Source organism: Sceloporus undulatus, chromosome 6 (assembly GCF_019175285.1).
Source record: "Sceloporus undulatus isolate JIND9_A2432 ecotype Alabama chromosome 6, SceUnd_v1.1, whole genome shotgun sequence".
NCBI classification, from domain to species: Eukaryota; Metazoa; Chordata; class Lepidosauria; order Squamata; family Phrynosomatidae; genus Sceloporus; species Sceloporus undulatus.
In genome coordinates, this window is record NC_056527.1 from 11,084,789 (window position 1) to 11,107,458 (window position 22,670).

A 22,670-nucleotide genomic window follows, 5' to 3' on the forward strand; every position below is an offset into this window, starting at 1 on the left:
AAAGTTTTCCAAGGTCTGATTTAAAATCTCTGATTTAAAATTTTATGCCCAGGTTAGTTTATAACATGTTCTGCTACTGCTGATTTTTGTGAATAACCTGGTAGCTGGAAAAGGACAGGAGAGACCCTCTGACGGCCAAAGGAGTTTACTACATATCATGCAGCTGTGGACAAGACTGCATAGGCAACACCAAACACAGTGTTCAAACACGAATCAAGGAATATGAGAGACAGCCAGAAACATCAGCAGTAGCAGAACATGTTCTAAACCAACCTGGGCATAAAATACTGTTTGAAAACACTAAAATTCTGACCATGCCAACATCTATCAGGTCTGAATGCACAGGAAAGCCATTGAAATCCACAGACACCTAGACAACTTCAACAGGAAAGAAGAACCCCTTAAAGTAAACAAAGTTTGGCTACCAATCCTGAAAAACACCAAAATCAAGACCCAGAAAATGCAAATGAAAACCACCCAGGGTCAGGGGCTTTCCCAGCAGACAATAGATCATTAATTAAATGGATGCCCGGAGGTCTTGCCATTCAACAACAGATCAACACACAGATTGACATGTAAATCACTTCCTCTCAACCAAGGGTCACAGAGTATATATACCCCACTATCTTCCATGCCAGCATTTTCAGAAGATGCCAGTCACAGATGCTGATGAAACGTCAGGAATAGACTCTTCCAGAACATGGCCACATAGCCCAAAACCCCACAAAAAACTAGACATGTGTATGTTTAGGCTGGAGAAGACAACAGCATTATCATCTGTAGTGAGGTTTTTTCCTGCTGCTCCAGAGGACAGGATTCAATCCAGTGGATCCAAATTACAGAAAAACAGATTCAAGCTAAACATTAGGAAGAATATCCTGATGGTAAGACCATGGGACAAACTACCTTGGAAGGTGATGGCCTCTCTTTCCCTGGAGGTTTCTGTATAGAAGTTAGAGAGCTATCTCTCACTGGTGCTTTAGCTATGGGTTCCTGTTGGACTAGGTAGGGACCTTGTTCCGGCTCCTTCTGTGTTTTCAGCATTAGAGCAAGTCTGTCATATGCATCTGAAAATACATGTGCGGAAATGCTTTGTGATCATGTTGCTCAGTTTTTGAATTTCAATGTTATGCATACATATTTACAGCGCTTTATAAATAAAGGTTAATAATAATAATAATTAAGAACTATTTATTTGACTTATTGGTTTCTAGGTGTCCATAAAGGCTATTCGCTATGAAGTTTCACCAGACAGACAGTATGGACTTTTTGCATACGATATTGTGCCAGTAAGTAAACAGCCAACATAAGAGGCAAATAGTTAATCTTTTTCATTTGATGGAGTGGATATAGCTTTACTCATCATTCTATGCTCATATTCCTATATACAGGACAAACATTGATGCTTAAGAATGGAGACCTTATTTAGACTAAATGTTAAATAATAACCCCATGAGCGCTTTGACTTTTATGAGGAACACTGCAGAAAGAGAGGAAGTACTTGCAACAAAGATGGCATGAGGTGCTAAATAAAATGAGGAAAAGTGCAATAACAGGAGAGAAGATGCACGGTATCCAGACCCTGAAACTATAGTCCAAAAAACTAAAGTCTTGCTACTTCTGTCTTGGTTCTGGCACCCTCCATTCTGGAATATTTTTAATTTAAAAATATACTGTTCCCTAAAGTCTAGAAATCCCATATTTTTTTCCAGCAAGATAACACAAATCAGCATATGTTTTAGTGTGTCACACAGATTTAGCTGCTGGCTGTAATAGACTCTAGAGATTATTATGTCCCAGCCATACCAAGAAATCCAAGAAAGTTGGCAGTGGAAATAGATACATTATCACCGTCTGTTCCAGCATCAGGGACAAATACAGTAGACATTGGAGGAAAAAGTTGGTGCTCCTAAGAGGGAGCATATGCCATCACTGTCTGTTTTACTGCCAGCATTTATATATTGTATTGAAATGAAATCCATATTTTCCCAGGTGGCTCACACTGCCACCTAGCAGATGCCAAGGATATATACAAAAGCTCTGTAGACATAGAGGCTGTGCAGTTTTATTGGTGTGTCTTTGCTATGATTTCTAGACTTCTTCTCTGTATAATTTTGTATAAACTTCATAGTAATCCTCTTTCCTCAGTCATCCTATATATTTTCACTGAAATTGAATGTTATTGTCTTTTGATCCTGAAAGAACACATTAATTATAATATTTCCATCCCTACTGCTAGAATTAAGGATGGATTCTTGACATTTATTACTATTAGATACAGATCTTTAATTTAAGAAATTAAAGTAGAAGGACTGAATCAAGTCTTCTCAGGGTCAGTGTGTACAGAATTTCAAATGTTTTCAAAAATATAAATTTAGATCAAGTCATGCTTTGGAATACTCGGTAAATACTTTGACAGTGAGGTAAAGCACTATTCCAGTGGTCAGAAGCAGGGCCCTGAAAAGTTATTTCTGGGGATTAGAAAACTCAGTTTCTCAGCTAGCATGGCCATGACAACTGCAGAATTCTGGAAGCTTTGGACCAAGCCCTGATCAGAGGTAGGAGTTATTTCCTTTCATTAGGTCATTGTTCATCTCCTATTATCACAAAGGTAGAATAAATTAGGCAAGTATATGCATAAACTATTAAATCAGTGTAAACCAGAGAGACTGCAGAATTTCAGAGAGACAAAGACAGTTTCAACTTAGCTTGGTGCAGAATTTTCTGTTTCTGTCGCTCTTTTTCTTCAGCTTAGGACTTTATCATATGAGGTTAGAAAAGTAGGATTTTGGCAAGTTAAAAGCATCTTTGGCTGGTATTTATTGCCTAGTGCCATGGCTCTCCTGCTGTTGCCTTGCATTCCATTTGTTATTGTGGTGCACCTTTTCATTGATGGGCAAAACCCATCAACAGGCTTTCAATCTTGCTACTGCCTCTATGTGATACTGCAAGAGGACAGGAGTAGTTCTCTGTCGTGGCACCCTGTTTGTAAAAAAAGCCCTCCCTTGGGAAATGCTGTTTGTGCCCATGCTGTGGTCATTCTGCTGCCAGTCTTCAGGATTTAGTTGACCACATACACACACACCATTAAAATGTACATGAACATGATTTTAAAACTTTAACCCATTGAATTGTTTAGTATAGCTTGAGTCTTCCTGTCCTTTGAATTTTGGAATTGGAATGCCTGAATTTGCACATACAAACATAATGAGGTATCTTGGAGATGGGGTCTAAGTGTGAACACAAGATTCATTTATGTTTCACTTATACACATAGCCTGAAGGTAATATCATATGATATTATAAATAATTTTGTGCATGAAAACAGGGCATGCCACTACATGCCATAAAATATGCCAGGATAAAAATCAACCAAATAGCAAGTACAAACTGTCATAGGACATGTTGCCTCCACTTGTATTTGTGTCAAATGCTTATAGCCACTGTCCTGTTTTGCACAAAACAAGTTTAAAACTTAATGAGCTTCAACCACCATTTTCCCCGCAATGCTAATTTTTTTTTTGTAGCAAAAATAACAATTAAGAGTATAACACAACTTTATAAACCCAAACCTTTTATGAATGTAGGCAACAGTCCACAAAATCTTGTGTCAAGTAACACTCATTAGTGCTTAAGGCATCACAAGACTCCTTGGTTTTTTTCACTTTTTTAAATGACAAAATGAACATCCTTAATTGTAGTATATTACTCTTACAAGAATCATCCAGCCAAAGCAATCTTCCTCTTTATTGCCCTTATTCAATCTCTTGTTTTGGCTGCAGACCTGGATCGGTATAGTAGGTGGTACAAATGTGTGAAGTTTTTATAATTTTACACAGTGGCATGTTGTGGAAAATTTCAGAGTATAGTCAATTCCTGCACTGTCCTGAATTGCTGGCAGCTCCTATTACAACCATGGATTCTTTGAGGACAACATTACCCAGTGTTTCTTGAACTAAGACTTCACTGTCTTGAAGGGCTTGCTATTGTATGCCTCCAGCACTTCTTGCCAAAGGACTCTCAAATGTTGATACAGAGGGAAGGTTTTGAGCCAACTTTTTTCTCTGACTTTTAATTTTTTTTAATGTTATATAGATCAGAAACTGAATTTTAAACTAGATAGAGATAAAATAAATAAAGACCTTTTAATATTACATACCAATCATGTCATTAGGGTTGGTGTCACCCAGTGCAGTAAGTCATGGTGTCACCCCAATCCCTGATTGACCTCCTCTGACATCACACCATACAGAATCTTTAGTCGTGTTTTTTGCACTGATTTTACTCATAAATCGTAATTCCCATATATCACTGAATGTAATGGAGACACTTGTGACATAAACAACTAGCAGAATTAAAATTATACCTTTAAATTACAATATCATATGCATACCCTAAATGTATTTAATTTGGTAATAGGTGATTTTTTAAAAAATAAAATAAAAATATTTTTTTAAAAAATTTAATTTAATTTTTTAAAAAATTTAAAATTTAAAATTTAAAAATAAACTTGGGGCCACGCCATTCTTTTCCCACTGAGTCTGGCCACAGTTGCACCATGTCTTCAGCATTTTAAAGGGATACAGACAAAAGCCATAGCCCATTTCTCCCAAAAGGCAGATGTTTGGCAACAGTGGTGTCACACACATCCTTAGAGTGTCACCTGGCACAGTCTGCACCTCCCACACACCGCTAGACAGAATTGTTTCTTTATTTCTTTATTTAAATGTCTGTATGTTCTTTTTTCTGATTTAGCATTCTATTAGTGTTATTGTTAGATAGCTGATTAATAAATAAGTAAGAAATGCAAGGTTTCTTTCAGACCGCATGTAATCCACAGAGACTTCCCGGACTGCTACTTACCTCATCACTTGTTTTGTGGCAAGTGCAGTGTAACTTTATATTGCTGGAAAACTGCAATAATTAATCGGTGCTTAATTGAAATTAGCCCAATTACTGGCTGGGAAGAATTGATTTGAGGGCTATATCTGAGACACCCTTTGTAACCGTTCAATTCTTTGCTTCTACTCAAAGCTAAGTTCCCCTGAACTTACTTCAAAACAACTGTAAAAGCATCAGATCCTGGTTTAACTAAATCCACAGGGGAGATCTTGTAAAAGTTACTTTTGAGGGCTACAGCTCTGTGAATTTTCTGCTGGCCATGCTGCCTGGGGGATTTGGGTAACTGTATTAATAAAAACCAGTTTCTCCAAGGTCTGCTTAATAGTGTCATATCTTTTGTATAAGTCTTTTGAAACTGAGAACAACTTCACAAAATTAAGTATGGAAAAATTAAGAAAAAATATTCTGGTGAATATATTAGTCCTGAAAGTGTTTGTTTAAATATTTATATCCTTCCCTTTATCGAAATATCTCAGGCCAGCTTACAATAAAATCAATTTAAAACAATAAATAACTACAGAAGTTCAAAAGGACTAAAGATATAATTAGAGAGTTTCTCAATTAAAAACAGACAATTTAAAACCAGATAAAATAATCTTGAACAATTTAACCATAAAACATGTGCAGTCTGGCTAAAATCAGTTTGACCCTAAAGCTTTAATAAAAAGCCATGTTTCAGCTTGGCACAAAAATGACTCAGATGTTGGTGCTACTTGGGCCTTCACTGGGAGGGAATTCCATAACCAAGGTGCCACCACAGAAATGTCTCTCCCCCATGTCTTCTCACAATGTAGATCAATAGATTTCACTTCTTGTATATAAGTCAGTTTGCATGAACATACAGACCAAACAAAATTTTCCAGCGTCCCTTACCTTTTGATTTAGAAAAAATGATTATTTAATGGGGTCAGAAGCTAAAAGGTATAGCTAATGGGAACTGCATGTGTTCACTATTTGTCCGTAATTATTAGCTTCTTTGTGTTCCACTAGTTTTCAGACCATAAAAGTTAGAAATGTGTATCTGTCCTTCAGCATGATCACTTACATATTTAGTTCTGATATGAGGAAACTCAGCCTTGAAAAAGAAAACAATCTTTTTTTATTAACTGCTTTGCTTGAGCTATGTCTAGAGAAAGTTTGCCCAATACATTTCAGGGTGTAGTAATTATATGCTGTGTCTTTCTGTTTCCCTGAAAGGCTGTCCTGCTCCCAGCCCTCAACATGTTTCCATTTGTCTGTTCAGCAATTATATGAAAATTTAACAGCCCTGCAGGGGAGCTCTCACATTTACTTGAAGAGTTAGGACTATCACATTATAAACTCTTAGATTGCTTCTGTGTATATTGAATATTTTCAAGATCTGTGATTTCATCTACCAGCCAGGAAGGGAGGCTCACACATATACTTGGAGAGTAAGCTCATTCCATTATAAAATATGCAATTGCTTCTCAATATATATTGAATATTTTGAAGAACCATGATTTCCACCTGCCAGCTCTAGAGGGGTTTCTGTGTATGCCTTGAATGCACAGCTGTGTTTCAAAGAAGCACAATTAGCCATAGCAATAGCAATGGCAAGTGCTTTTCTATACCGCTTCCCCCCCCCCTCTCTGGCTTTGGTTCGCGAACGAAGATTCAGGAAGGACTCATCCCGCGCTTTGTACAAGCGCGTTGGTGACTAAAAAGGCCAATTTGGGATAAACAGGTCCGGTTGCAGAAAGCACAGCAGAAAGTCTCCTTGGGTGGTGTTTCCAGGTTGCGGTTCTTTCTGCATTGTCGTTTCTCTTCAAGGCTCGTTCGGCGTGAGCTTTCAAAGAAGGCTGCAGCATCATAGATAGTGCATCTCCATGCCTCCCGATGCGAGGCCAGGGAGGACCATTGTTGTTGATCTATCTGGCCAAGCCTGAGATGTTGTGTCAGGGAGTCCTTGTATCTCTTCTTTGGGGCGCCCCTCTTATGCTGACCCGTGGTGAGTTCACTGTAGAATACTATTTTGGGGAGGCGATGGTCCTTCATCCTAGAAACGTGTCCTGCCCAGCGCAGCTGCATCCTCAATAGCATGGCCTCAATGCTGGTGATCCCTGCTTGCTCGAGGACAGCAACATTTGTCACATTGTCAGTCCAGTGTATATTTAGAATTGTGCATAAACAGCGTTCAGGGAGTCGTAGGTGTTGGCGATAGGTGACCCATGTTTCAGACCCATGGAGGAGAATAGACAGTACAATGGCTCTATACACACTGATTTTTGTGCTTCGCCTCAAGCGTTTGTTATTCCAGACTCTTTTGTGAAGCCTTCCGGATGCGCTATTTGCCTTTGCCAGTCTGTGATCGATCTCTTTATCAATCTTGGCATCTGAGGAGATTATGCTTTCCAGGTAGGTGAACTGCTGGACGGACTTAAGCACAGATGTGCCTACGGTGATGTGGGGATGGTAGTGTTCTTCCTGTGGTGCCGGCTGGTAGAGAATTTCCGTTTTCTTCAGACTGACTTCCAGTCCAAAGAGCTCTGCAGCTGTTGCAAAACAAGATGTGAGGCGCTGCAGAGCTGCTTCCATATGGACAATGAGGGCAGCATCATCAGCAAAAAGCAGCTCACGGACTAGATAGTTTAGAGTCTTAGTGCGGGCCCTCAGGCGGCTTAAGTTAAACCGGCTACCATCAGTACGGTAGCGTATATAAATGCCGTCTTCTTCTTTGAGATCTGCCGTAGCCCTTTGGAGCATCATGCTGAAGAAGATTGTAAATAAAGTTGGAGCAAGAACACAACCTTGTTTTACACCATTAGTTATTAGAAAGGGCTCCGAGAGAGCATCGCCATATCTGACTTGACCTTGCTGGCCTTCATGTAGCAGGATGATCATTTGGAGGAATGTGGGGGGGGGGCATCCTAGTCGTTCCAGGATCTGCCACAGACCTTTTCTACTCACAGTGTCGAAGGCTTTGGTGAGGTCAACAAATGTTACATTGGCCTGTTACAGACTGCCAAAATAAAGCTGCTTTGGGTCTCTTTGGTGGTATGCTGTTTAAATGATGCATGCATCCTAAGAATCCGGAAGCTGCACCAAAGCTGCACTCCAGTGCTTAGGAATGGAGTGTGGCTTTGGCGCGACCTCCGGACTTTTAGGACCCATGCATCATTTAAACAACATACCTCCAAAGAGACCCGAAGCAGCTTTATTTTGGCAGTCTGTAACAGGCCATAGAGTCCTTTGTTCTGCTCTCTACATTTCTCTTGCAGTTGTCTGAGGGCAAATACCATGTCTGTAGTGCTCCTATTAGCTCTGAAGCCACATTGGCTTTCGGGAAGAAGTTCTTCTGCAATGGCAGGAACTAATCTGTTCAGCAGTATCCTTGCGGGGATTTTTTCCAGCAATGGAGAGCAGTGTTATACCTCGGTAGTTCGAGCAATCCGATTTTGCTCCTTTTTTCTTGTACAGGGTGATGATGATTGCATCTCGGAGATCTGATGGCAGTTCGCCTTTTTCCCAGCAACTCACAAGGAGTTTGTGGAGTTTAGCATGGAGTGCATTACCTCCACGTTTCCAAGCTTCAGGTGGAATTCCATCAATCCCAGCAGCCTTGCCGTTTTTCATCTGCTGTATGGCCTTAACGGTTTCTTCCAAAGTGGGAGCTATGTCCAATTCTTTCTTCATCGGTTGTTGTGTCAACTGTTGAATGGCTGAATCTTGGACTACTCGGTTGGCACTAAAGAGGCTTTGGAAGTGTTCAGCCCATCGGTTCAGAATGGAAGCTTTATCTGTGATTAGTGTTTGACCATCTGAACTGTATAGGGAGCTTTGGGTCTGATATGTAGGTCCAAACACTGCTTTAAGAGCTTTGTAAAATCCTCTGGAATCACCCAGATCTGCAGAACGTTGTGTCTTTTCTGCTAAATTGATCCACCACTTGTTCTGAATGTCTCTGAGTTTTTGTTGGAGTTGACTACATACGAGGCGAAAGGCTGCTTTTCTTACATGGCAGGATGGCTGGGCGAGGTGTGCCTGGTGAGCAGTTCTCTTCTTTGCCAACAGCTCCTGGATCTCTTGGTTGTTTTCATCAAACCAGTCTTGGTTTTTCTTGAGGGAGAACCCTAAGGATTCTTCCGCAGACTGCAGGATGCTGTTTTTGATATGTTGCCAAAGCGCTGTAGGAGAAGAGTCTATAGGGTGGTCTTCAAGTTTTGTTTGCAAATTTGCCTGAAAGTTGTCTCTCATGGCATCTTGTTGAAGATTGTTGACTTGGAGTCTCCTCTTTAGGATGCCACCCCTCTTATGTTTAAACTTAAAATGAAGATTTAGTTTACATCTTACGAGGCAATGATCTGTTTGACATTCTGCACTGGGCATCACTCGGGTATGACGGACATCGTGAATATTTCTCTGGCGCACTAGGATGTAGTCAATGAGGTGCCAGTGTTTGGATCTGGGGTGCATCCAGGTTGTCTTCAGGCTGTCTTTCTGCTGAAAGATGGTGTTTGTAATAGTCGGCTGCTACTCTGCACAAAATTCTAGCAGGAGACGTCCGTTATCGTTACAGTTTCCAACACCATGCTTGCCTAAAACACCTTTCCAGGCTTCGAAGTTCTTTCCTACTCTGGCATTGAAGTCACCTAGGATAATGATTTTGTCTTCTGCAGGGACTTTTTGTATAAGGTGGCGTAGGTCTGAGTAGAATTTGACTTTCTCCACAGGGTCGGCTTGCATAGTTGGGGCATATATACTGAAGACAACAACATGTGGGAGGCGTAAGGAGATAATGCAATCAGAGTGTCCTGTTGGCAAGGTTTCGAGTTTGGAAGCGATGGAGTTTTTGATCCTGAAGCCTATACCTGAAACATGTTTTTCAGTTTTGGGTTTGCCAGACCAATAGAGTGTGTAGCCGGCACCGTGTTCTTTAAGGCTGCCTTCCTCGTGGAGACGAACTTCACTAAGAGCAGCAATGTCGATGTTAAGTCGTGACAATTCATGGGCTATTAGAGCAGAACGACGCTCAGGACGTCCACCGTCTGCAGAATCTTGCATGGTTCTGATGTTCCAGCATGCAAGCGTTAGTCTGTTTGCACCTTTGGAGGCTGGTGTGTGTCTTTGTCTTTTTGTCTTTGTTTGACCGCATCAGAAGATTCCCGTTGGCTGCGGCTGGCCAACCGGGTTGTTGGGGATGAGCTTTCTTTAGGCCACCTTTTCTAGGCCCTTCTCCATATGGAGCAAGCAGTGCTCTCCTTAAAAAAGGCTGCTTGGTCATTCAGGATGCTGCTGAACAAGACTATCATCCCCGGTAAATCTCGAGCGACCAAAGTCCTGAACCGTCTGCATGCAGGGTTGGGTCTGCGGCTTCCAGTGCATCTTTACACCTGCCGTTTTGTCCCTCGCCTATCGCTACAGGGCTTTTTCGGAGATTGGATGTGTCCTTCGAGCCTGTGCAATGGATTTTTCTGGTGGAGCGCAGCGTGAACAGAACTGGCCTCACCTTTTAAACCAGAGGTTCATCTGCTGAGGCGTTGACAAGCATGGACAGTGGCAGCGAGGTCCTCGGGTTGTAGGTTTGATTAGAGTTTCCTTCTCTGAGATGGTTGACCTTGCAGGGTTAGACGAGCACCATCTGCCCGGGTTTGGGATTAGAGTTTTCCTTCTCCTAGGATGGTTGCCATAAGGCTAGAGAGCACATCCTGCCCTTTGGCGCTCTTGGTCAGACCCTTTGGTTGTGACCTGTCTAGCATGGGAGGCCCTGCCGGTGTCTATTATACCACCGCCAGCATAGCTCACAGCTTCATTAGGGTACGCAAGCCTCTCCCCCACGACAAGGGTACCGCTTACTAATGTACTAAATGGTTTACAAAGTGTAAGCTAATTGCCCCCAACAAGTTGGGTACTCATTTTAGTGACCTATGGAAGGATGCCAGGCTGATCCACCTAGAACCCTATTGAACTTAAAATCTTGTGCTTTCTGAGTGGCTGCAGTACAGGCATTTAACCAGTGCGCCACCAGGGCTCCTCTAATTAGCCAGGATGGACATGAATCTAATGGAAAAAAGGTTGGCCACATTTTCCCAAGCATCTTCTCTGTGTCATCACATTAAACTAAATGAAATCCATCCATCCAGACCAATCAAACTGAGGTTGCCTCAGTTACTTTTCTAGACTCTACCTTCAATGTGTAGAACAGATCGAAACAGTTTTTCCACAAAATATTTTGTAGGTCCATTGCAGTGGGTTTCCTCCTTAGCAATGTGAGATCTCAAATGTAAAAATCCTTTAATTATGAGAAACAGATGTGTTAGGCAGGATTGTGCGAATGCTGCCCTTATTGCCATGCAGTAGGCTTCCAAATGGATTCAAACCACATTTTATCAGATTCATCCTGAGTTATTTCTCCAGTGTCACTCTGGACCTGCTTCATTGTCCTGAGCTGCTGAGAAGACCATAAATCCCATGATCTACCCCCAAGTAAAAGATGATCAGGAATGATTATGTCAGTTGCTCAGGTCACTTCACAATTCCACTTATCAACCAGAGTGACACAAGAAATGCCAGCAGTACCAGCTGAAAAATCCCCTAGAGAGAGCATTCAGAAATGCTTCTTCTGTGGGTGGAACTATTCTGATCACTGACCTAGCATTAACCAGCAGCAGGTGTTTTGTTTTTTAAAATCTCCTAGAGTTCCACTAGCTCATCCAGAAATGAACTGGTTGGATCGTGAACCAAGCTGAGAAACAGCCATGCTTCCTCCGCCAGCTTCTCCTGCCTCCACCTCCATGTCTCCCTCTGCCCATTACAACTGGCCTCAGACAGTAATTCCTCAAGGCTGATATTTTGGGGCCTCTCTTCCTGCACAGGTTCCAATGGGGATCCATCAATGAGACAGGTCTCTATTGCATGCTAAGAGCTACAGGAGAAGAGCTCTTTAACAAGGACATGGACCTGTACACTGCCCAGCAAAACTTACAGTACCTGCAAGGGATGGGAGAGATGACACTACAGGCTGTACTCCCAATCACAGTCTCTCTCCTCTAGGAGAATAGGCAGGGGACTGTCACTTCTGTTTGCCATTTTGAGAGGGACTCTGAAGATGAACAGAGGTATTTTGGGATGCTGGGAAGAGTCCACCTCCCAGAAGAGGACACCTAGGAGGAGAATTGGCCCCTGTCTGCTGTACAGTTCTCTACCCCAGTCTAGTAGGGTCAGAGGATGCAAAAATACCAAGAGGAAGAACAAAACAAGGAGTGCAGAGCTGTATTAATGGGGTAATTGTGTTATCTTGAAGTGCTTCTCCCAGTAATAAAATACACAAATCTCTACATTTCAGTACTACTGAATCAAATCTCCTAAACCCCTTCCCCATTTTAAAGGAGGGATTTGTTCCTCTGTGATAAGAGGCAAATTTTGTTCCTTTTGGGGGTGGGAAACAGTGAAATTTCATCAGGCAGTTCAGTCTGGGGATGGTTTAGAAATGTCAAGCCCTGCCTCCACTCTTGCTTTTTAACATGTGAAAAACAAAACTTCCAACCCTGCTGTTTTTTTCTAATGGCCAAGGAGATTTTGTAAGGAATCTTGTGGTTGCTTATTCCTTTCACCTGCAGAGCACAAGACAAGGGGCTATTTTTCTAAGCATCAGGTAGCACCACAGGCTGTTCTTTTCTCTACATGACATTTGTGCAAAAGGAGTGAAAGACAGGAAGGAGGACTGCAGAAAGATGCACAGGAGGAGAGCTGGAAACCAGACATTTTGGCTGATTTCCTTTTCTATGTGTAGTTTGATGAAGGTGGCAGCTGTTCGCTTTGCATGCATTTGTTCTCAAAGTAAACAAGAAAAAGCACAGGGCAACTGACTTGCCATATTAACCTGCTATTCCAGGTAGGTGCTTGCAAACTAGGCTCTTTTCTATACTTCCATGGGAGCTACCATCCAACAAAGATCTCTTCTCTTCCTCCTCCTTTTCCTCCTCCCCCATTTCTTTTTTCCTCTTTGTAAGTGCTTGCTGCTGCTGAGTGCATTCAAGTAATTTCCAACTTACTGTGACCCTAAGGCGAACCTATCATGAGTTGTTGTTTTTTTCCTTTGGGCAAGTTTCTTCAAAGGAGGCTTATCATTGCCATCCTTTGAAGGTGAGAGAGTGTGACTTGCCCAAGGACACCCAATGGGTTTACATGGCTGAGCCAGGATTTGAACCATGGCCTCCAGAGACCTAATCCAGTGCTCAAACCACTACACCACACTGGCTTCCACAATGCTTGCTTATATGTGTGCAAAAGAGGAGAACTGTCACAGTGAACTTGATGTACTATAAACATACAAGGGATGTTTTTGTCTGTGGTATGTGTTTTATTGCTGCTTTCCTTATTTATTCAAGGAAAAGCAAACTAGTAATTTTTTTAAAAAAGCACAAGCTCCATCACTCCATCTTTTTAGTCACTCTGTCACTGCCAATATTTCATTTCCACAGGAGCTAACACAGTGCTGTGAGGGACAGGTGGCTAAGTGACGAAAGTGTGCCTTTGTAATTGCTTGGCATATCCATCCTATGCTGGAGAAGACAGTAACAGTTGGCAGACTGGATGAAGGTCCTCATAGAGCTTGGTTTGAGTATGTTCAGTGCCTGCAGTTCAAATTGCCTCTGCAAAGACTTGAAAACATGGACTTCACTGCAAGCTAAACCCTCTTACAAGGGATGTTATTCCAAATATTGTCCCTTAGAGGCAGAAGGGTTGTACCTGTGCAGTTTTAGATGGAGTCTATTTTTGCTTATTGATTAAACATATATACCATCTTTCTGCAAAAGAGGGAGAGAGGGAGTGAAGAAAATAACAGCTAAGGAGTAACAACACTGATTTTTAAAAATTAAAATACAGTTAAAACAGATTAAAACACATCAGTTTTAGGAAAGGAAATAGCAGCACCTAATCTGTCCTATAGCCCCTTTAACAGCAACCCTGTTTAAATGCCAAATTCTGATGTGATAAAAGATCTTAGCCTGCTAGAAGAAGAACAAAAGCTGAGATGCTACATTGTACTTGTGCAGAATAAATCTACACTCACAAAACTGTATGGTGGCTGCACTACCCCATCCGTCTGCTGAATACTGATATTATGCAACCCATTGCATATCAGCTAGGATGCTTGCTGATTGTCCCATTTTGTAATAGGGAAAGCACAGTGGCTGTTTCTGTAATCCCACTAAATGAAGAGGTACATGGAAGGCATTGCCAAACAGTTACATGCCATCTCAAAATGTGCAACCGCATGTGAAGTGGTTGCCCTTCTGGAACTTTGTTCACACAACCATAAACTGAATACATCTGTTTGGACATTGCATATTCCACAAACAATTATAGCTACATGCATAAAAGTACTTAATGTATAATACCAAGTGGATTTCATTCAATAGCTTAGTTTCCCATGGGAAACAAAGGGACAGAGCTTAGGAACGGCAATTGAGAAAGCCATCTCTTTTGTCCAGATCAAACATTCCTCCACAAGATGGGCCTCCAAGAAAATTTCTTGACAAGCTTGTACAGGTGAATGTAGCTTCTCAGATTGCCTGGTTCAAAGCTATTTAGGGATTTATAGCATATCCAGCATGTTAAACTGGTTATGCTATAAACATGTTAAATTGGGACAGACTGATAGCCAATGAGGGAGATGTAGTAATGAAGTGGTTGTAACCCATCCTGGCTAACACTGGCTGCAATATTCTGGAGTAGCTGAAGTTTTCAGGCAGTTTTCAAATGCAACCCAACGTAGAGTGCATCACAGTATTGCAAAGGAGATGTAACTAAACTATATGTTGCTATAGCTAGAACCAACAAATGTGTGTGTGTGTGTGTGTTTGTGCAAGGGGGGCTGTGGCTTGCAAACCACCTGTGATCTCCAGGGGAATATTAGGGGCCTGTCAGACCCCCCTAAACTGCCCTTTATCAATCATTAGTTGTTTACGAGCCTTGATCACATTTTCAAAAAACAAACAAATATTCATTGAATATCTGGAAGGAGATCTTACATCTTCCTTGCTCATCTCTTTGCCCCTTCCCCACAGGAAAGAAAATTGTGGCTCCTATAAACACAAGTTTTCAGAGGATCTATCCTGTTTTCCTCTTGTCTCTAGGTCCTATGTGAGGTTTTTCTCAGCTGAACTGACTGTCAATATTCCATGACATTTTCCTCACAACAGTGACTTAATCAGTATCCAAAGCCTCATTCATACCCATTGTTTTTGTTTAAAAAGTGGAAGGAGGGTCAAATTGTACTATTGTTGTTGCTAGAACCAAGAGAAATTTCAAGAACCAAGTAGTGTGTAATGATGGCATCAATTCTTCTCAGCAGTGTTTTCTAGGATGGCGGCAATGGTGGTGTGTTTTTCTTTGCAGGCTGAAGGATACTTGATAATTACAGAAGCTGGCAAACTGTCATGTCCAGCAGGATGCCAAAGTCTAGAAACTCTGTAGTAAAAATTTGGAGACCTTTATTTTAAAAAACCTATAAATCTAGTCCAGTGACTTTCATTGTTAGTACTGATCAGTGAATGTTACAAACACATAATTAAACTGCATATAATTCAGATGTCAGGTGGGCTTAATTCCTTATTTGCTGTACTTACTAAACACATTTTCCTGCTTTTCTCACATTGCCCCTTTTCTTTGTTGTTACAGCCAGATGCTCTTTCTCAAATGACCTTGGGAATGCTTGCCTCCTTTCTGGGTTTTTCTCAGCACCTGTACTGAGCTCACAGTTCTGTACCACAGTTCTAAAATTTTCCTAAAACATACCATCACTATTACATATCCCATTACTACATAATGGTAGGACAAAAGCATATGCAACTCCCAACACAAACACACAGCATATGCAACTCCCAACTCAAACGCATACCCTGCATATGAGTTCCAGTGAAAGACAGCCAATCTGAGTTTCTTTACACACTCAGATGCACAAAGTGGTTGTGGTGGCGTTTGTGGTGTGGTTTCAGGTTGTTTCCAATGTATGGCAACCCTAAGGCAAATCTATTATGGGGTTTTCTTGGGAAGATTTGTTCAGAGGGTTTTGCCATTGCCTCTCCTTGAAGCTGAGAATGTGGGGCTGGTCTCCCAAAGTACTATTCCAACAACCTTGCCATGACACCACACTTCCGGGGTGCAAGCTTACAATTAAAACATATCCTTTGCCAAGTGAATAAATCAGGTCTGGCATTAGTACCTTGTGCAGGGCTAAAGCCAAGATTGTCTTATTTCTTCCACAGATTTTAAAAACTTGGCACTGAATGGAGCATCATCAGGCTGGGTGGGTAAAGAAGGGCCACATTTGCCTCCTCTCAGTGCCCTTGAAACCCACTCCCAGTATAGCAAGGCTACATAAGGGGCCAGAAGCATTTGGGTTGAAGAAGAGAGCATTGTGAAATTTCTGTTTTCAGCCCTGGACCCTTGAAAAGGGCAGTGTGTCATACCAGCCTGCCCTTGGCTAAGAGGGGGCATTGGAGAGCCTTCCAGTAGGTATGTTGCTTATGAAGGGATTGGGTGTTATCTTGCCTGGTACATGTCATGGTTTTGGGGGTATATTTAAGACATTCTCGGATGCATCTGCATTGTAGAAGTAATGCAGTTTAAGTGCCGTAGCTACATCCTATGGTACTGCACGATTTGTAGTTTTACAAGGTCTTTAGCCTTCTCTGCCAAAGACTGCTGGTGCCTCAGAACACTACAAATCCCAGGATTATGTAGGATGGAGCCATGGCAGTGAAAGTGATGTCAAACTAAATTAGTTCTACAGTGTGAATGCACCTTAGATATGCAGCCCATAGAACAGGGGTCGGCAACCTCCAGCCCACGGGCCGGATGCAGCCCGCAGAGGCCTGCCGCCTGGCCCCTGGCCCCTGGTGCTGCCGCCACCGCGGCCACCGCAGCCGCCCGTCACAGCTTTTCGCCACTCTGGGCGCCGCCATTTTGGGTGAAAAAATGGCGGCGCCCATAGTGGCCTCTGGGGCTATGGGCGCCACCATTTTGCCGCCCAAAATGGCGGCATATCGGCTAAAAGCTGTGATGGGCGCCGCGGTAGCAGCAGCGGCGGGCCTCTAGGAGCCTGCTGGCCATCCCTGGCCCTCCAGGAGGGCTGCCGAGGGCGGCAGGGGGCCCTCTGGGGGGCCTTTGCCATCCCTGGGCCCTCAGGAGGGCTCCGAGGCGCGAGGGGCCTCTGGGTGGCTCGGCTGTCCCTGGGGCCTTCCAGGAGGCCTCTGGGGACCTGCTGCCGTCCCTGGGCCTCCAGGAGGCTCCGAGGGTGGCAGGGCCCTCTGGGGGCCCTTTGTTCCATCCCTGGGGCCCTCCAGGAGGTCCAGGGCGGCAGGGGGCTCTGGGGGGCCCTTGGCCACCCCTGGGGCCCTCCAGAAGGGCTCCAAGGGCGTCAGGGAGGCCTCTGGGGGCCCTTTGCCGTTCCTGGTGCCGCTCCAGGAGGGCTCCGAGGCGGCAGGGGGGCCTCTGGGGACCTGCTGCCATCCCTGGGGCCCTCCGGAGGGCTCCGAGGGGCGGCAGGGGGCCCTGGGGGCCCTTTGCCGTCCCTGGGGCCCTCCAGGAGGGCTCTCCGAGGGCGGCAGGGGGCCTCTGGGGGGGCCTTTGCCATCGCGTGGCACTCCATGAGGCTCCAACCCGGCAGGGGCCTCTGGGGCCCGGTGCCATCGCGTGGGGCCCTCCAGGGGGCCCACCACTTTTTTGCGGTCTGTGACGGGGCCTGGGGCCCCGTCAGGGGCAAAAGATGGGGAGGCCTGGCCCCCGAGGTTGGAAGCTCGCCCCCGCACATAGCCCTGCCCCGAGAGGTTGAAGCTCCACACCCGGCTTCGGCCCCCCAGTCCGCCTGAGGGAACAGCAACCCGGCCCCCGGCTCAAAAAGGTTGCCTACCCCTGCATAGAATCATAAAATATGACTGCAAATTCAGGTGTCATTGAATTTTGAAACATCATCTATATCGTATGGATAGCTATAGATAAAAAAAACCCATTAATTTAGTGGCATTTACATAATTCTTGACTCACTAGCCAACATTTGATCGAATGGTCTACTATAGGAATCAGGTTACTTTACTGAAATATCATATTTGATGCATAGGACTATGTGTCCTCAGCATGGCAGGAGAGAGTTTCCTGTGGATTACACATTTTGTAATGGTCCAAATGTTTGGTAGCAAATAAGTAAATGGAGGCAAATCTTTCCCGATCTATGTTCAAATATGACTAAATTGCATTAAGTCTCTATTAATATAAAGCAGCAGGAAGGTTACTGAGAAGACCACAGCAATTGTAGGACTCGTTGAACAATGGAAATATTTACATAAAGAAAAGAATGAGGTGGTTCAGCAGGATATGGAAATTATGTGTCAAATAGCTGCAATAACAGTCAAATTAATCATGTTAAATCTTTTAGCTACTTGAATTAGTACTTATTATTAACAATTAAGTGCTGGAATATTTATCCAATGAATAATAATCACATATATCTCTCATATTGCAGACTGCATAGAGGTAAACCTAGTTGATTCATCTCCCTAATTCTGCACAAATGTAGTGAGAAACAATACAGATCAGCAACAATAAAATAGCTGAAACACATTATGACATTATTGTAATTTGTCTTGATGTATTAACCACCCACCGCGAGGGGTCTGTAATCCACAAGAGTTTCAGGGATCATTGTTTCACACCGCCTCACTTATTTGTTCACCAACCTTAGCCTGTTTACTCTATGCCATTTAGCACTGGACATTTTATGCATGATTTTTTACCCCAAAAAAATTGATTTTTATATTTGAAGAGATATTGGATTTCCCATGCATTATGCTTTGATACAGAACACAATTTATTTCCTTTATGCTTATTGTACATGACTTTTTGCCACTGCAATCTGTTTCGGACTATATGTTTGTCCATCTATACTTTTATCTAGTTCAATCTATATTTCCCATTTGCACCTTGCAAAATGTTGCTTGATACTATTATATCTGGTTGTTTTTGTCTGGATGGTCCCTAGCATTCTTTGGAAATGGTACAATATGAGAGCAGCTGTCACATTTCATGATTTCAGATACAGATAAGTGTGGTGATAGAAAATGCGGTCCTACTTTGAGTCTTCTCCACTGCCAAGGAAACTGATGGGTGTGATCTGAAATATATCCAGTCACTCCCAGGTGGCCCCAAAGAGTTGTTTCTGCTGATGTGCTACACATAAAAATTAAGATCCTGATAAAAGTACAAGAAGCCCTACTGTTGAAACACAAATTATTTATATATTAACTTCCATTTAATTATAAAGTAATTTAAAGTGTAGCACTGATTGTTTAAAAGCCCCTTTCTCAACGGCCAGGCAATTTATAAAAGCTGTACGTGAATTTTTTAAAGTCTTTGACAGCTGGCAGAAAGTCAATATGAGGGGGCAGCCTAATCTTCTTGAAGTTCCACAGCTTGGGAGCAGCCATTGAGAAGGCCCCCTCCTGCATCCCACCAAAAGCTTGTAAACATGGGCAGAGACTTAAAGGTGGACCTCCTCCTAAGGCTCATCACCCAGAGAATTTGGTCTCCAGATGCCTGGACCAAGGCTCAAAGAATTTTCTAGATCATGCCCTGTAAATGACTCCAGTGAACAGTCTAGCTGCAGTTTTTAGAACCGACTGAAGTTTTTAATCCTTTCCAAAGACATACACACTTACAGTACATCACAGAACCACCGCCCCAAAAGGTAACTGAGTCATGCAACCCTGTAGACAGAGTACCCCACCTTGATAGTTCAGAAACTGAAAATGAATGAAAGAGAAGGCTGAGAGGGACATGATAGCCACGTTGAAAATATTTGAAGGGATGTCATACTGAGGATGGAGCAAACTTGTTTTCGTGCTCTCCAAAGACGAGAACACTGAGCAACATAGTCAAGCTACAGGAAGAGAATCCACATCGACATTAGAAGAGCTGTTTGACAGTGGAATACACTGCCTTGGAGTATGGTGGAGTCTCCTTCTTTGGAGATTTTTAAGCAAGGCGGATGGCCATCCTTCAGGAGTGCTTGATTGTGTCTCCACATGGCAGGGGTTGGACTGCCTGGCCTTGTGATCTCTTCCAACTCTATGATTCTATGATTTTATGATTTGGTTATATATCATAAAAACCAACTACTAGCTAGCTGCAGGGTGGGGGAATGGATCTTGCCATCTTGGAATTGTTGTTTTTTGGTGCAATGCAACTGGATTTGGTGACACTCTGTATCTTGTTGCATTGCCAAATGGACATGGAGGGTCTGAAGTGAAGAAGAGAATCAGTGCTCTATACAGATCCCCTTTTTTTTCCAGTTCTTGCCATCACACGTGTTGAACTGACAGAGGTGTTCTGGATGTGGCCAGGAAACATGTTTTTCATGTCAGGCTGCCTGCCAGGGGTGGCTCAAACTGCCAGGTTGAATGGGTGAGGCTCAGTGGAGGAGAAAGGAGGACCTACTCATGTGGGATAGAAGGAGATGTTATAAAATAATTAATTTAAACATGAAAAAATTAAAAAATATAATTCTTTTTAAAACATCATTTCTTAACAAATTTTCACTTTAACCACAGAACTGTGTACCTGAAATACCTTTAGGCTGTGCATATGATATTGTAATTTAAAGGTATAATTTAATTTTAGTGGTTGTTTATGTCAAAACTATTACCATTACATTCAGTGATATGGGAATTACGATTTATGAGTAACATTAGTACAAAAAAACATTAGCAAGGATTCTGTATGGTGTGGTATGGGAGGAGGTCAATGGGGAGCAGGTGAACTATGAATTACTGCACTGGGAGATGCCCAACCTAGGCCTGTTACGACTGCCAAAATAAAGCTGCTTCGGGTCTCTTTGGAGGTATGCTGTTTAAATGATGCATTCATCATCCTGAGAGTCCAGAGGTCGCACCAAAGCCACACTCCATTTCCTAAGCACTGGAGTGCAGCTTTGGTGCAGCTCCAGATTCTTGGGATGCATGCATCATTTAAACAGCATACCTCCAAAGAGACCTGAAGCAGCTTTATTTTGGCAGTCTGTAACAGGCCCTAGTGACACCTCTGACTGAATCAAACTTTGTCCATCAGACACAATACTATCAGTTCGGACGGCAGCATCTCAAGTGTTTAGGCAGGATTCTGCGGACAACTTGGTATTCCCTGGTGGTTTGCCACCCAGATACCAACCAGGTCTGATCCTGCTTATTTCCAAAAACAGGTGAAACTTCTTGTGTTGAGAGCAACATGTGACATTGGATGGATTCGGGGTTGTCTAGGGATTACCCAACCATGATACCTTGGCATCCTTGGCTACTTGTGGAGCCTACTTGAGCTCAGTTTCTTTATTTACTGGGAATCCAATTAAGTGAATGAAGCAATTAACAATAAAGAAAAAAATCATAGTAACCTGAAGGTAACCTATGCTGGGAGATGCCTGGGAAACATAACTACAATTTCCCTATCCTCATAGTGGCATTCAATGCTTTTCCCATGGTTGGCACACTTATTAAAGATCATCTATAGATCACATCTTTCATAGTGAGCTGGAGATTTCAATGCTGAGAGTGTTTGAAATCCTTGAGATGTGACCATGCAGAAAAGAACCCAAAAATATCTAGAAATACATACATTTGCACAGTTTGAGTGGAGGAGAAATAGATTCATGTGAATATCTGCCACCAAAGCTGTAGAAAAACCTATTATGATGACAGGTGGTAAGGGAGCCCACTGTCTGTCATCATCAAAAGAAGAAACAGAGGGTACATAAATTGCTAAGAATGCCTTATGTGAAGGTTCTTTGTACTGTTATAAGTCACAGATTTGTGGCAGTGAGAAGGGTGGGGGAGGATGAAGCTGTAGCAGCGAAGGTTTGAAAAACAAAAGATGTGAAAGTCATTACAATGGATCTCACCAAATCTTCTCCAGTTTTAAGTGAGGAAACCACAGAGGAAATTAGCCACTGAAATCCCATTCAAATCCAACTTGCCCTCCAATATGCTTAAAATTCATTGTCTAGCTCTTAATTTATTCTATATAATGGGAGACGATCCTTCTGGAAATACATTTCATTTGATTTTTCTATTTCTTTATTGGTTTTTGAAAAACAACGCTGGCTCGTAAGTTTCAAAGTTCTCATTTGAAACCAATAAATAACAAAAGTGCTAGATGTGGTGAGTGGAATAATGTTATTAGAAGATTAATTTCCCTCTCTGCCTATAGTAGTTAAACTGCTGTCTACTGTACAGCTCATTTACTCTTTGGCCAATGAAGAAAGTGGATGCCTAACCATTTTGTTCTTGGTATGTTTTTTAAGTTCTGTTTGTTAATCACAGGTACACACACACACACACACACACAAACACACACACACACACCACACACTATAATTCATGGCATTACTAGAAAGATCCCTTTGCAGAAGGACCAGATCATTAGGGGTCAGATGGCACTGACGATCCTAGATGCTTGGTGGAAGAAGGTGACCGAAACCTCTCCTGAAGAGGCAAGGAGTTCAATTCCAGGTTTGGGGAAGGAGGCTTATATATTGCTTATATTCCTCCTCGTTCGCCCAACAGAGGGACTCAAAGCAGCTAACATAAAATTTAAAAACAATACATTTTGAAACAGTCACACTTTAAAATGTATAAATATTTTTTTTAAAACCCATTAAATAATTTAAAAGTTAAAATGTTATGAATTAAAATATAACATGTTAAAAAATACAAACCTTAAAATTTAAAATGCACAGCAGGGCCTCATCCCATCCCAAGA

The 22,670-nt window shown here is 42.5% G+C and overlaps 1 protein-coding gene across 4 annotated transcripts in view; it reads left to right on the top strand.

Moving 5' to 3' along the window:
- DPP6 (dipeptidyl peptidase like 6) overlaps window positions 1-22,670 on the top strand; it is a 652,679-nt gene that overhangs the window by 481,866 nt on the left and 148,143 nt on the right. For all 4 annotated transcript variants that reach the window (XM_042475464.1, XM_042475462.1, XM_042475463.1 and 1 more), the window contains exon 5: window positions 1,215-1,289. In XM_042475464.1, coding sequence (XP_042331398.1) covers window positions 1,215-1,289 — 75 coding nt within the window. The remainder of the gene's footprint in view (window positions 1-1,214; window positions 1,290-22,670) is intronic.